The sequence below is a fragment of the Podarcis tiliguerta genome (genome assembly GCF_965153285.1).
Source record: "Podarcis tiliguerta genome assembly, chromosome: 6".
Lineage (NCBI taxonomy): Eukaryota > Metazoa > Chordata > Lepidosauria > Squamata > Lacertidae > Podarcis > Podarcis tiliguerta.
Window position 1 is genome coordinate 13,285,048 of NC_139539.1, and position 13,191 is coordinate 13,298,238.

Sequence of the window (13,191 nt, forward strand, 5' to 3'; positions counted from 1 at the left end):
TGTAGCTGCAAGTTGGAAAGATGGTCCAGAGCTAATGATTAAGTATGCAGAGCTTTCTTAGGATCACTATGTTGAAGAATTGATGTCGAAGCACATACAGTGGTACCTCGGGTTACATACGCTTCAGGTTACATACGCTTCAGGTTACTGACACCATTAACCCAGAAATATTACCTCAGGTTAAGAACTTTGCTTCAGGATGAGAACAGAAATCGTGCTCCGGCAGCGTGGCAGCAGCAGGAGGCCCCATGAGCTAAAGTGGTGCTTCAGGTTAAGAACAGTTTCAGGTTAAGAACGGACCTCCGGAACGAATTAAGTACTTAACCCGAGGTACCACTGTACCTTACTGTACTCCGGCCAACTTAAGTGTTTTAGTATTGAGAAAGCTTTCAAGTGCTCCAGAACACTTATGTCAGAATTAGATGTTCAGTTTTCAAGGAAAGGTGGAGGGTTCAAGATATAATGAAAAAGCCAAACATTTGCTTTGCGACAGTCTTAAGATGGAAGACGCAAGGTGTTATGTGTATCTAGTTAGGACAGGTTGTACTAGGTGCAAAATGATTTCAGGTTCTATCAAGGGCTACTGTGATGGGACAATTGGCCACTCTTCCTTTGAAAATACAAAGCCAGAAGTAAATTGAATATTTACAAAAGTGAGAAGCAAAGAATCAGAAGGAAGAACTATTGCCTCCCTAAACCTAGATGTGTGTTTCAGTCATTTTCATTTTGTATGATCACCTTCTCTGGTCGATTAGGACCTAATGCTGACAGCTTTCTGCTGGGATGGTGTCTTGTCAAAAAGATGGATAGTGAAGACACCCATCTATGTTGCTCAGAGTCTTAAGATGCTGTATAGCAGGCAGAGGCATACCTAGGGGTTAGAAAAACTGGACCCTGCTGGTAGCACAGGCCAGAGTGGATGCAAAAATTCCGTTAGGCATCTGAGTCCTTCCACAACACCTGGAGTGCGTGCACACACATTGCTCAGCATTCCAGTGCAAGGGATCCTAGGTACACGTCTGATACGAATGGGAAAATAAGGCTCTCCAGCCTCACCACCCCGTTTACCAGTCTTGCTTTGCATCTTGCTTGAGTGGTTTTGCCTGTCTTGAATGTTTCATTGAACTCTGATAATGCTACTTGCTTGCCTGGGTGCAGGCTAGAGTGGAATGTGTGTATGTGTGTAGAAACTAGTGTACTACTCAAAGGTAAAATTTGCATTCACTTTTGACTCCTGCCCTATGCACCTCTGGCATGTGGTCCTCGGATGACAGTCTGGAAGGACTGCAGCACTTAGTGAAAATAGTTCTCGGTCAGTGCTCTCTACTAGATGCTAGAAGTGGCCAAGGTCTGCCATCTCTTCCTGAATATCATCTTAAAAACAAATGGTAGTTGTACTGGCCTAGTTTTTAAAAAAATAAATTGAAAAACCATATTAGGTCTAATTTATTTCTAGTTGTTTTATTTCATAAAATTTATATACTGCTAGATTGTAGAAAAAACAATAAGAATATCACTAAAATATTTACTACCATAGTTTAAAACATACAGAAGGTTAAATCCACAATAGACTAAAAGGAATTAAAATGCCTACAAACTTTCTACAAAATAAAGGTATTACCCTAATATAGGTGCTGAAATGCATCTGAAGACTAGGAACAATTCAGACTCTGTGGCTTCAATTTAAGCCTGCTTTCCCATTCTCCTTTCTTCTACCTTTACTTGATATCCAACCTACTAAGGAGCTCTGTAGAACTCAAAAGGCTTGCTCACTATTTGATGACATTTTTAGCCTAATAAAGGCACTGCCCTACTGTGGTTTTTAGAAGTTGGCAAGTTCTGTTCTGGCTGCACTCCACTCTCAAGTATGTGAAGCATCTGTGGAAGAATGCCGATGACATGCCAAATAACTCACATGAACAATACCACCTGTGAATGCAGCCTTAGACACCAGACTTAAAAGCCAAGCAGAACAACACAATATCCCAGATCCAAAGTGCCTAGAAGAGATGATAAATAAGAAATGGAAGGCTTCTTGACCCACTACCCTTAAACCTTTCCCACAGGTAATTCCATAGGGGTTGCAATAGTAAAAATATATTGTGGACATTTTAAAATTCTTTTCCGAAAATGTCACATTTTCCTGTACAGTACTTGTAGCAACAGGTTACATGTAAGCATTAAAAAGTAATGTTAAAACCACCTGCCCACAAACCACATTACCTTGGCCTGATAGTATGCTTCCAGGGGACTATTTACCTGTGGTTGTTTAGGGCGCTACAAAGTTGTGTTCTTCCAATAACCTCCTTTATAGCTAATTGATATATTGCAATGAGCCTACAGTATTCCAGGGCTGTCCTGTTCAAGGAAGAGTGTAGAGGATTAACTTAGCAATAAATATATATTTTTTATTGTTGTCCAATATAACTATGCAATCTGGTTTCTGTAAATATTCCAAATAAAAACTGGTTCTTCCTCCCCACAGCCATCTATTTTTATTGTCCAAGCCACCCAGAAGTATTTGCATTCCTCAAAGCAGACTCCTTTCAAGTAACATTCCAGATGCCATAGTAATGTCATACCTGTTATTGATAGCTGTGTTAGTCTGTTGTAGTTCAAACAAGAGTGTTGAAGTACTTTAAATGCTAATGTTTTTACAGTAGCATAACCTTCTGTGCACCAGTTAAGATGGCAAGAGGGTCATTCCACGCCAAATCACCTGATTTTAATACTCAACCGTGATCTCACGACTCAGATTTTCTTTTTTAAAAAATTATGTATAGATACCTATGAGATAACCTCAAATTAATTTTGTAAGATTTTTTTGGTCCAAAATTGGACACAGGATTTTTTTTAAATGTCAATTTTCGTGCGATTTAGGCTAATGCAATTTCTGCATCAGTTTAGAAAAAACCTCGTTTCACATATTTTTCAACCAATTTGGCTTATTTTGGTATCAAAATAAGGTACAAAAATGGTATTAAGTGCCACAGAAAAGTGATTTTTTTGTCATTTTATTCCTGGTAGGTCTGATAAGCCATAGCTCGCAAACCACAATTAACACATATAGCATACTTTTTTTGTAGAATGGGCTAACTATGTACAGTCATACCTCGGTATGAATATGCTTTAGGTTGAGCATTTTCGGGTTGTGCTCCGTGGCGACCTGGAAGTAACAGAACTGGAATAATATTGACTAGTTCTTTGGTTTTATCACCAACAGTGGCTTTAAAAGATTACCGGTAGTCAGAAACTGAAATCTGCTTCACCAAAAGGGTTCTTTTGTCCAATGGTTTGAAGAAGTGGTTCTTTCTGGTGCCACCTACTGATAATGAATTATAATACGGTCCCTTCAGAAATTCTTCGTTTGCACCCACCTCAGCCGATGGTGTGAAAAACACCTGAATTCCCTTTATGTTTTTGGAAGCAAATTCAAATAAATCTTGTGCATTCAAAATTTGTCCCTCTACAGTTCTCTGAAGACTTGCTCTCCTAGCAAAGCGCCTAATCGTTCCTCCTACTCCATTGCACATTTTTATCCAGCATACTTGGTTCTCCCCTACGCCCGACCATTTTATCCTCTGAACAATCCTGTGAGGTAGGACAGGCTGAGAGCAATTTGCTGGCTCAAGGTCACTGAGGTTTCAAACCAGGGTCATTTGCCAGATAGACCCGACATCAAACTGACATTGCACCACTCTTGCTAATGAGCCTATTTATTTTTCCCCGATTGGGAAACACCATTACCTGCAATTTTATTAAAAACATCACTCCAGTCACTGTAGACAACTTAGCCTACCTCACAGGGTGGTTGTTGTGGCGGGGGGGGGGTTTGAAAAGCGGTGAAAGAACGTCACCTTGAGCTCCTTGAATGACATAAATATTATTATAAACATAATAATAAATAAAGTTAAAATAAAATAAATACAGTTGGGGACATAATCGTGGTGGTGCCAGGCCTCCCCCCTGCCCCATGCAGCACTGAGGACCTCAGCAAAATAGGGCAGTGGGGGGGGTCGTCATCGAGAGTCTTGCCACCGCGCAGGCGCGCGGGCGTAGAAACCGTTGGGATGGTGCGCACGCGCGCTAGTGCGGCTCGCGCCCTGCCGGCGCCCGAGGCCCCCCTCGCTCTCAAGGTAGCCGAAGGAAGGATGGCTTCAGTTCTGACGTCGCCCAGCCGGTGAATAGGACGCCGCCCTATCAGACGTTTCCCTAGGTGCTTCGCCCCTCCCACTCCCCCCCCCCATCACGGGCTGAGCAGGCGCACTTGAGGGCAGGAGGGGAACGGTCACCCGGCTCTTTTCGTCCCCTCCCCCTCCGCCTCAGTCCTTTCTCAGATCCGTCAGTCAGGCTGGGCGGGCGGGCGGCTCGGAAGGGCGTCGCGAGGCGCGGGGGGCGTCTGAAGGAAACCGAGGCTGCCGAGAGGCACCCCCCCCCCACGCCTCCATATTCCTCCTCCTCCTCCGGCCGCCGCAATGAAGATCTGGACCTCTGAGCACACCTTCGAGTGAGTAGCGGGCGGCAAGATGCCGCGTTAAAGCGGGGAGGGGCCGGCCGCTGGGCCCTGAGGCGGTGGGCGCAACGGGAACTCGGCCTCTGAGGGGACACCCGAGGAGCATCTCCTTTGGGGCAAGGCGCGGGCGGCTTTGACTTCACTTAGGGGGTGGAGAGGGGCAGGGGCGCGCTGACCTTTAAGGGGCTCCCCCTCCATCCCCTAATTATCCCACACGCACCCCCGAAACAGCTGCCTTGGGGAAGAGGGCGTCTGGTAACCTTTTTTTGGGGGGGGGTTAAGGTTCCTTCTACCCCACAAAGTGCATGCGCTTCTTCTCCCTCTCTTGCCCCCATTTCCTCAGCGTCGCGAATTGATTGTCCCCAGCTCTGTTTTGGTCACCTATGGAAACCTTTCAAATGGGGCATGAAGAAGAAGAAGGGGGGGGGATCTATTGTCGGTATTCAGGCGCTGCTGACAACCTTTTCCATTGCCAAGGTTGGTTTGAGGGTATTGTAGCAGCAGCACCCATCTCGTTCCTCTTGTCATTCTCTTATTTCCACCACCCCACCCCACCCCGCAAAAAAAAAAAGTTAGGGATTTTTTTTATTTAAAAAAAGCTGCAACAATATGGGTTTTAAGAGGAAGAATTGAAAGCAGAAGAAAAGTGGGCTCCTTCTTGTTTCTTTCGCAGGTACTCCACTGGATGCTTAATTCAGTGAAGAAGCATTACATCATATTTTGCAGTGCATAGTTGGTATCTTTCTTCCCATGTGGCTGCGGCTAAGCAACTGTCCTGAGGATTAGTGCAATTTTCTTGTCCACATTTTCTATGCTGATGGTAGCCCGCTGCCTTCTTGGCTCTGCCATGGCCAAGTTCTCTTCTGCAGTGTTCTTACTCTCCCGCTGGAAAATGGGTGCTGAAGAACTGCATCAGGCGCCTCCCCTGCTCTGCAAGCAGTGAAAGACCTTCCTTTCATTCTGTGCAGGCAGCACGTGTTTAGCCATGCTCTGTTCCAGCAGTTGCTGTTTGAAAAACATGTTTTTCACCGACTGCTGCAGTTGCTAGGTTTGGCCATGTGTTGATTTTATTGAGTTTTCTTTTGCTCATTATAAATGTCCAAGGATCCAAGCAGCATTTGGGGTTGAAATGGATTCAGGGCTGTGTCTTGATTATCCCAGAATTTGAATGTATCTTATTTTGGAGTTGTGTCTTAGGCTTTGTAGTGCTCTTCTTTCTTTTGTGACCAACCTAATCTTTAAGCTGCTTTTGACACTCTTCATTTTTGCTTATTTTTATGATGCTTTTTGCACAGTTTACATTATATAGTACTTGAAAGAGAATTCCTTGAGAATTCAGTGACAATAGTATGTGGTGAATTGGTTGGCTCAGGTTCTTAGCTAAATCTGAGACTATTGCAGAGCTTATTCCTATGTAACTAACTGAAAAGTGCTTATCTTCGTTTTTGTTTTTATTTGACAGCCACCCTTGGGAGACAGTTACTACAGCTGCTATGCAGAAATATCCAAATCCCATGAATCCCAGTGTGGTTGGAGTAGATGTTCTGGACCGGCATGTAGATCCCAATGGAAAGTTACATAGCCACAGGTTGCTCAGTACCGAATGGGGGATGCCATCAATTGTAAAATCAGTAGGTGTCCATTCAGGATGCAGGACAAATATCTGACTTACTTTGAAATTACATGCATTTGACCTTGGTTTTTATAAAATACAGTGTAATGACCATCTCTGAAAGTGGTATTTGGGGGTCATGTTAGCTTTGCATTTCACTCTTTCACAATACATTATTTGGATTTTCTTGAACTGTTCAGGGTGCAAATTAGTAATTTCTGTTGGGTTTATTTGCACCATAATTACATTGTATTTAGACCTGGAAGGAACTGGTGGCTTTGTTGAAAGGCGCTGTCCATTCATTTAGCATTTTATAATAGCAGCTGATGCATTTGATAAATCTTTGTGTATATTTAATGAATAAATAAAGTGAGAGTCCATCAATCCAATAGCTCTCCAAACTGTTGCCTCCTGCAGAAGTCAAAACCTCTTTGTGTCATCCACTCCATCAGCATATTTCAGGAAGCACTTATCCACTTCATTTGCATTGATTGATAGCCTGAGTGTTCCACTTAATTAAAATAAATAAATTCAGCTGGTTAAATCATTTTAATATCTGAGGTTTGGGGGGGGGCGTTTTTGGGGAGGGTTTTTTTTGGGGGGGGGAGTTTGGATTTGATATCCCGCTTTATCACTACCCGAAGGAGTCTCAAAGCGGCTAACATTCTGCTTTCCCTTCCTCCCCACAACAAACACTCTGTGAGGTGAGTGAGGCTGAGAGACTTCAAAGAAGTGTGACTAGCCCAAGGTCACCCAGCAGCTGCATGTGGAGGAGCGGAGACACGAATCACGAGTCTGTCGCTCTTAACAACTACACCACACTGGCTCTCACAAAGTCCATAATTTCCTGTTATGAGAAAAGCCTCAGGCTTTTTCAGCTAGTCACGAATAAGGAAAGGGAAAAAGTGGAGAAGTCCTTTACAGTTACAATAATGTTCAGGTAAAGGGGGAAAACAGTACAAGGAGCAGAAATCAGATCGTAATTCAGGCACATGAAATGGAACAAGACGCCATTGTCACTAAACTGGCAACTATTGAATATACATCTCAAGATCTGACTAGATATCTTTTTGTCCTGTCTTGTACTCAAGTTGATAATGAAAATAGTCCTGAAATATATAATGCCTGATGTTTCTCTCCTAGCTTATTGGTGCTTGTAGAACAAGGACATATGTACAAGAACACTCCATAGTTGACCCAGTAGAGAAAGTACTGGAGCTCAATTCTACTAATGTAAGTATTAATAAAACTGTTTAATCTTTATACTTTAGTTCATGCATGCAAAAATATATTGGAAGTTTTTTGTAGACTTATTTGGTAGCCTTTTATTTGAGCATATAAAATGTGCTTAGATTTTTTTGTGGAGCTGTTCCGACATTTCTTGTTCCAAAGCTGAATGAATAGGGGAGACACTTCTTATTGGTACACACAACATGCGACTTTTCCCTCAGATGTTTTTGTGCCATGTTATACTGACTTGTACTTATTTTGTGGATTGTCAATATGACAGTCTTTTGTGACTCTGGCAACATTTAGCATCAGGGATTTGTTTCCAGTTCCTGCTGCATTATATGTGAGTTGGGGGGAATGTAGTAATGTCTACCTTAGAGAAGACTGTTGTAATATCATGAAAATACTGTGCCCCACCTATAGTGGCTTCAGATGCCATAAGTGCATAGCCCTTTACATATCTTACTGAATTTTATAACAGAAAGATTTGATATATAAATTAATTTTTTTTCTAGATTTCATTTACAAATCTGGTGTCAGTAGATGAGAGATTAATCTATAAACCACATCCTGAAAAGCCAGAAAAGTAAGTAATTGGATTTCTTCAGGGTTTTACTTTAAACCATGGGTGGGGAATATATGGTCTACAAGCCTAATTAGGCCCAGCACAGGCTCCAGTTGGGCCCATGAGGCAATTTTCCCCAAGGCACACCTACCTGCTTCACTCTTGACATCATATGTGATATGAGGTAAGGAACAAGTGGAGATGTGCCTGCCAGTGCACAGTTCAGAATGTTAAAAGTGAGCTCCCATTTTATCCCACTGGCTGGATCTGGTTCCCCATTCCTGCTCTAGACCAGTGGTTCTCAAACCTTTTTCCCTGGGCCACACTTTCAGAATAAAAATTTGCTTTCACCACACTGCTTTTTTAATTGATAAGAAATACATTGGAAAACAAAAAGAAACAACTAACAATGCGTGATTTATAACGTAGAACACAACTACTTTATAATACGGTCATGGGACATCCAGAAAGTATAAAACAATGCAACTACATAGGAAAACGAATCTTTCCCAAAATATAGTAGTGATTGCCCTTTAATCTTCCTGCCGAACTTGCCATCCTCTCCTGCCACACCAGTGAGGTACACAACAGCCTTTGAGAACCACAACTCTAGATATTCATTTAAATTTATAGTCTGAGGATTGTGAGTAAGTCACCTTCAAAATGACCGAAACAAGCTTTTTTTCCTACCATGATTTCTTGTAATGAATGTAATCCCGTTTGCTAGGATTGCTGGCGCTGGGTGTTTTCAGTAATGGCATATTAATGTCTCTTTAGGTAGGATAAGAACCTGTTACGTTATCGTGCCACCCCTTGACTGTTCTCCTGTTTTATTGTCTACTAATTTTAAAGGATATAGGTGCCTCTGCCTAAGTGAACCTCATTCTCATTTCCTTGCTTCCATTTTTCTCTTAATTGCTATAACTGACTTCAAACAATTACTCACCTTGAAAACTTGCAGAGCTGTGCATGGCAATCTGGTTCCATGGTTGTGTGTAACTGCTCAGTTCCATGGAAAGGAGGAAATGACAAACAGTGCTGTAAGAGTGGTGGTTAAATTTCTTCCACAGATTCCCATTCTTACCATTAATGTGTACAGTTGTGGAATATTGGCATTTCAGTATTCTGGAGCAAACTATTGCTTAATCTCCTCATGACGACTTTGTTTTTGTTTGCTCCAGCTCTTGTAAAACTATTTGCTCCTTTTTAAAATAGTTGACTGGTTAATAGCAGAGCACCTAACTATACTTTGATGCACCTGTGCTATTTTGGAAGATTTTACTGCAGTAACAGAAATTTGAGACGTGAGTTGGTAAACCATTATTCTTTTTTCCTTAGAACCATTTTGACCCAAGAAGCAACGATTTGTGTGAAAGGAGTTAGTGTCAGCAGTTACTTGGAAGGACTAATGGAGAACACAATCTCTTCTAATGCTAAAAAAGTATGTAGTCAGCTTTTATGAGGTATAAAAAAGGGAGATGGAGATCTTTTAGAATTTGCATGCAATGTAGTGCTGTTGCAGCTGAGTGAGAACTTGCAGAATTCGTAGGTCAAATTGACAGTAAGTGTACTACATAGTTGTAGACAAAGAACCAATCACTTAGGCCCTGATAATGCAGTATGGAGATAATACTAATCTACCTTAGTTGGCTGTAACTACCATGTGGAGATAGAACCAGTAGACGGTAGGGAGCATGAAGGCTCCAACTCCATCTAGATTGAGAAATGTGGGTTGATTGGCTAGTTTAAAGTGTTGGGTTGTCAATGGGTCTAATACATCCATGAATGTTCTAAGCCATATCAGGGACTCTGGTAAAAAAATAATCAGGTTTTACAGGTCAAAACCAGTACTTTAAACTGGGCTCAGAAACTAATTGGCAGCAATTAGCAAGTTCAGGTGGCGCTGTTGGTTAAACCACAGAGCCTAGGGCTTGCTGATCAGAAAGTCGGCGGTTCGAATCCCCGCAACAGGGTGAACTCCCGTTGCTCGGTCCCTGCTCCTGCCAACCTAGCAGTTCGAAAGCACATCAAAGTTCAAGCAGAACTTCCCGCTCCGGCGGGAAGGTAAACGGCGTTTCCGTGCACTGCTCTGGTTTGCCAGAAGCAGCTTTGTCATGCTGGCCACATGACGCTGGCTCCCTCGGCCAATAAAGCAAGATGAGCATTGCAACCCCAGAGTCGGTCACGACTGGACCTAATGGTCAGGGGTACCTTTACCTTTACCTTTGGGCCAGGGTTGGCTGAAACCGTCTTGCCCAACCTGACTGTTGAATTCTGCCCCCGTTATAGTTTCCAAATCTTCAGAGGCAGCTCCATGTATAATGTGTTGTAGTTAACAGTTAATAGTTAACTGAAGTGTATATAGGTAAATTGCAGATTAACGAGCTCTTTAGCTGGAGGTGGAAAACTCAAATTCAAAGAGCTTTTTGAGCTCTAGTGTATTTAGTGCATTGCCTCACATAGGAGTTAATCCCCCATCTTTCAAAAACCATTTAGTATGTAGCCTAAGTGAGTTCTGCTCAGGGAATGAATCCAAAAGCCATTGGAAACTGCAGGAAGACAATATTAACTCTGCCTTGACCTGATCTGCCTAACTTAGATAAATACAACCAAAAAATCCTCTACAAACAGGAAAGTCTTTTGAAATTGCATCTAAAACTTAAATTGCACCTGATTATTGCATCCAGGAAGAGTGTTCCAAAGTCTGGTAGCTTCCACAGAAAAGGCCCTATTCTCTAGGTGGAAAGGCACGGAATAGAGCTGCTGTCTAATACTAGAGCAGGCAATCCTTAAGCCATGTGTGGTGTGTTTAGTACAAGGCCTAGCTGGCACTAAATCATTAAGTATTAGGCCATGACAGTTAACTTTAGGTTAGAATAAAATTGCTCTGCTTGTATTTTATTACTTCATTTATGTTACATACATTTTTGCAATGCAAGCTAAATATATTGCATGTCTCCTCCATTTCTTGACTAGATAGGAAATTAGAAAAATTTTAATCAAGATGTGTGTGTTCTCAGGGACGTGAAGCACTAGAATGGGTGATCAACAAACTGAATGCCGAAATAGAGGAATTCACTTCTTCAGCAAGAGGAAACATGAGGTCTTCTATGGCAGCCGCAGCCTTTATGGAGAAATAAAATATAGCTATATTTGTCTATATCAGGCCTGAACATATGAAGCAAGCTGTTGTAAACTTCCTTCAAGATGGAAATATTTATTCTTCTATCTGTTGAAAAGAAAGAGGACCTGTAGATTAGATTTTTAAATTAAAAACCTGGAGAGAAGTTGCATACATTCATACGTGAAGGTAATATGCAGGACTCAGTTCCATTCAACTCTATTACTTTCAGATGAAATAATCTGAACTTTCAATTCCTGCAAACACAGGAAGTATCTTAAAGTTACAACCTATAATAGGCCTCCAATAGAACAAACTGGAAGGTTAATCTATTGTTAACCCCATCTTTGATAGAATTCAGGTTTTCCTAGACTCTGTTACTTTTGGGACCCAAATTAAGATGAATTATCCTGGGCACAGTAGCTTGGGTAGTTGGCAGAACATTGGTTATTACTTGAAATATGATTGTTTATATTAAAATGCTGCTTTGTATGCTGCTGTCATGAGTGTTACAATTTGCTAACATGAAAAGTGTGGTACATAGCATTTGTTCCCTTACCTTAAAGCTTTGCTCTGTTTAAGAAATGCTTCATAATTTTGAAGGATTAACCAGCTAAAGATTTGTACTAGGCAAATTATGAGTTTGGCAGAAGCTGCATGATATATCACTAAGGGGGTAAATTTGTTCAGAAATCCGCTATTTTAGTTTTGTAGATCGACTTCAAAAAGGTACTGTAACAGTTGCAAAATGTAATTTTGTTATATGCTCATTCTTTGGTTTTTCAGCTTCAAGAAACTGGAAGTAATATAAATATGTAAACTCTGAGACAGAAGTATTTGTTCCATTTCAAGTGTACTGTAACATTGTTAAATGAATTGCATAATGATTTATATGCTTGCTCAGCAGGACATCATGGACTATTAACATTTCTTAAATAGTAATTTGTGCTTGCTTCTGTCTCCTATAAGGAACAAAATGTGACAGGTTGCTTAATCTTGTCATTTAGTATTCTTTAATTCCATATCTAAAATAATGGTGAGATTGCAATATTCTTCCTGTTCTTCACAGAGGAATATTTCTAGAGGTGGAAGTTGAGAATGGAATACAAAACCCAAACGGAAGGCTTTATAACATGGATATTGTGTGAAATAAAAATAGCAGTGGAAACAGAGTAATGCTGTTGTAGAGGAGGGCCCATTAAAATTTCCGTATACGGTACCTTTCATATGAAGGACTGAAGAGGTAGAAGCCTATTATCTCCCTGAAGATACTACACCAAGTAGTAATTGGCAGAACTAATGGGTTGCAAGTTCATTTTGCAATCTCTAATTCTGTAGATCTCATTTATATATTGAGAACAGTTACAGAAGTGTGCTTGTGCATGCAATTTTCTATGCCATATGAGCATATGTCAGTAATACAGAACTAGCACTAGTTTTGAGTGCTTATTTAGATAGAAATGTATCCTTGAATCTTCGAAAGGGGGAAAGCGGAAGGAAGAAAACCTGTGAATATGCCTAAGGTTACAAATGTTTACTTGCATATTTAAATTTTAAATATTTTTGTACTTTTTCTTTATTGCATTTGTAAAAGCATCAGTTTTTTTATATATTTGAGAATGTTCTTAACTTAATTAAAACGTTGTCAATGTTTGATATTCAAAACTGTGTTTTAATTTTGGTGCATAGTAACTGTTGTGATAAAAAAGTCACAGCATTTAAATATTGAGTAATTATTTCAAAGCCTGTATATTTTATCTTTAATTTGCTATGATCATTTTCATAATTTGAGAGGAATTGTGGGAATGGAGATTAGAGTTCTTGGGTGTTAGGCCTGCAAAAGCCTGTGCAAACTTTGCTGTCTAGAGCAGATGTTCCTAAACTTTGGTATAACATGCTCTTTCTACTGAAGTATATGCTGAGCGTATGCAATATTCTTCTTAAAAAGTCATACCCAACCTTCTTCAGCCCTTGGAAAATGCTTATGTGCAGATCATCCCCTCTTTCTTGCATGCTACTTTTTCATTTTAGGGAAGAAAAAAGCACAGCAGCAAAGAGGATGGTGTCAGAGTTGCAGCTGTGCTCAGATTAGTTTCTCTTACATGCCTTGTGATTTCCGAAATCAACAGAAGCTACCTTCTTAAAATTTA

The 13,191-nt window shown here is 40.9% G+C and overlaps 1 protein-coding gene across 1 annotated transcript; it reads left to right on the forward strand.

The window, feature by feature from the left end:
- Positions 1-4,098: 4,098 nt before the first annotated feature.
- PRELID3B (PRELI domain containing 3B) lies at positions 4,099-12,706 on the forward strand. Its single transcript, XM_083447714.1, has 6 exons — positions 4,099-4,507; positions 5,976-6,144; positions 7,269-7,358; positions 7,871-7,941; positions 9,259-9,361; positions 10,941-12,706. Exons 1-6 carry the CDS (start codon positions 4,476-4,478, stop codon positions 11,058-11,060), a joined length of 585 nt encoding a protein of 194 aa, XP_083303840.1. The 5' UTR covers positions 4,099-4,475; the 3' UTR covers positions 11,061-12,706.
- Positions 12,707-13,191: the final 485 nt, after the last annotated feature.

What these genes read in the sequence shown, in the direction of transcription:
- PRELID3B (XM_083447714.1), top strand. Translation starts at nt 4,476, where the DNA reads ATGAAGATCTGGACCTCTGAGCACACCTTCGA. An exon ending in TGGAGCTCAATTCTACTAAT is followed by an intron (nt 7,359 to 7,870) that starts GTAAGTATTAAT and finishes TTTTTTTTCTAG; the next exon opens with ATTTCATTTACAAATCTGGT. An exon ending in CATCCTGAAAAGCCAGAAAA is followed by an intron (nt 7,942 to 9,258) that starts GTAAGTAATTGG and finishes TTTTTTCCTTAG; the next exon opens with AACCATTTTGACCCAAGAAG.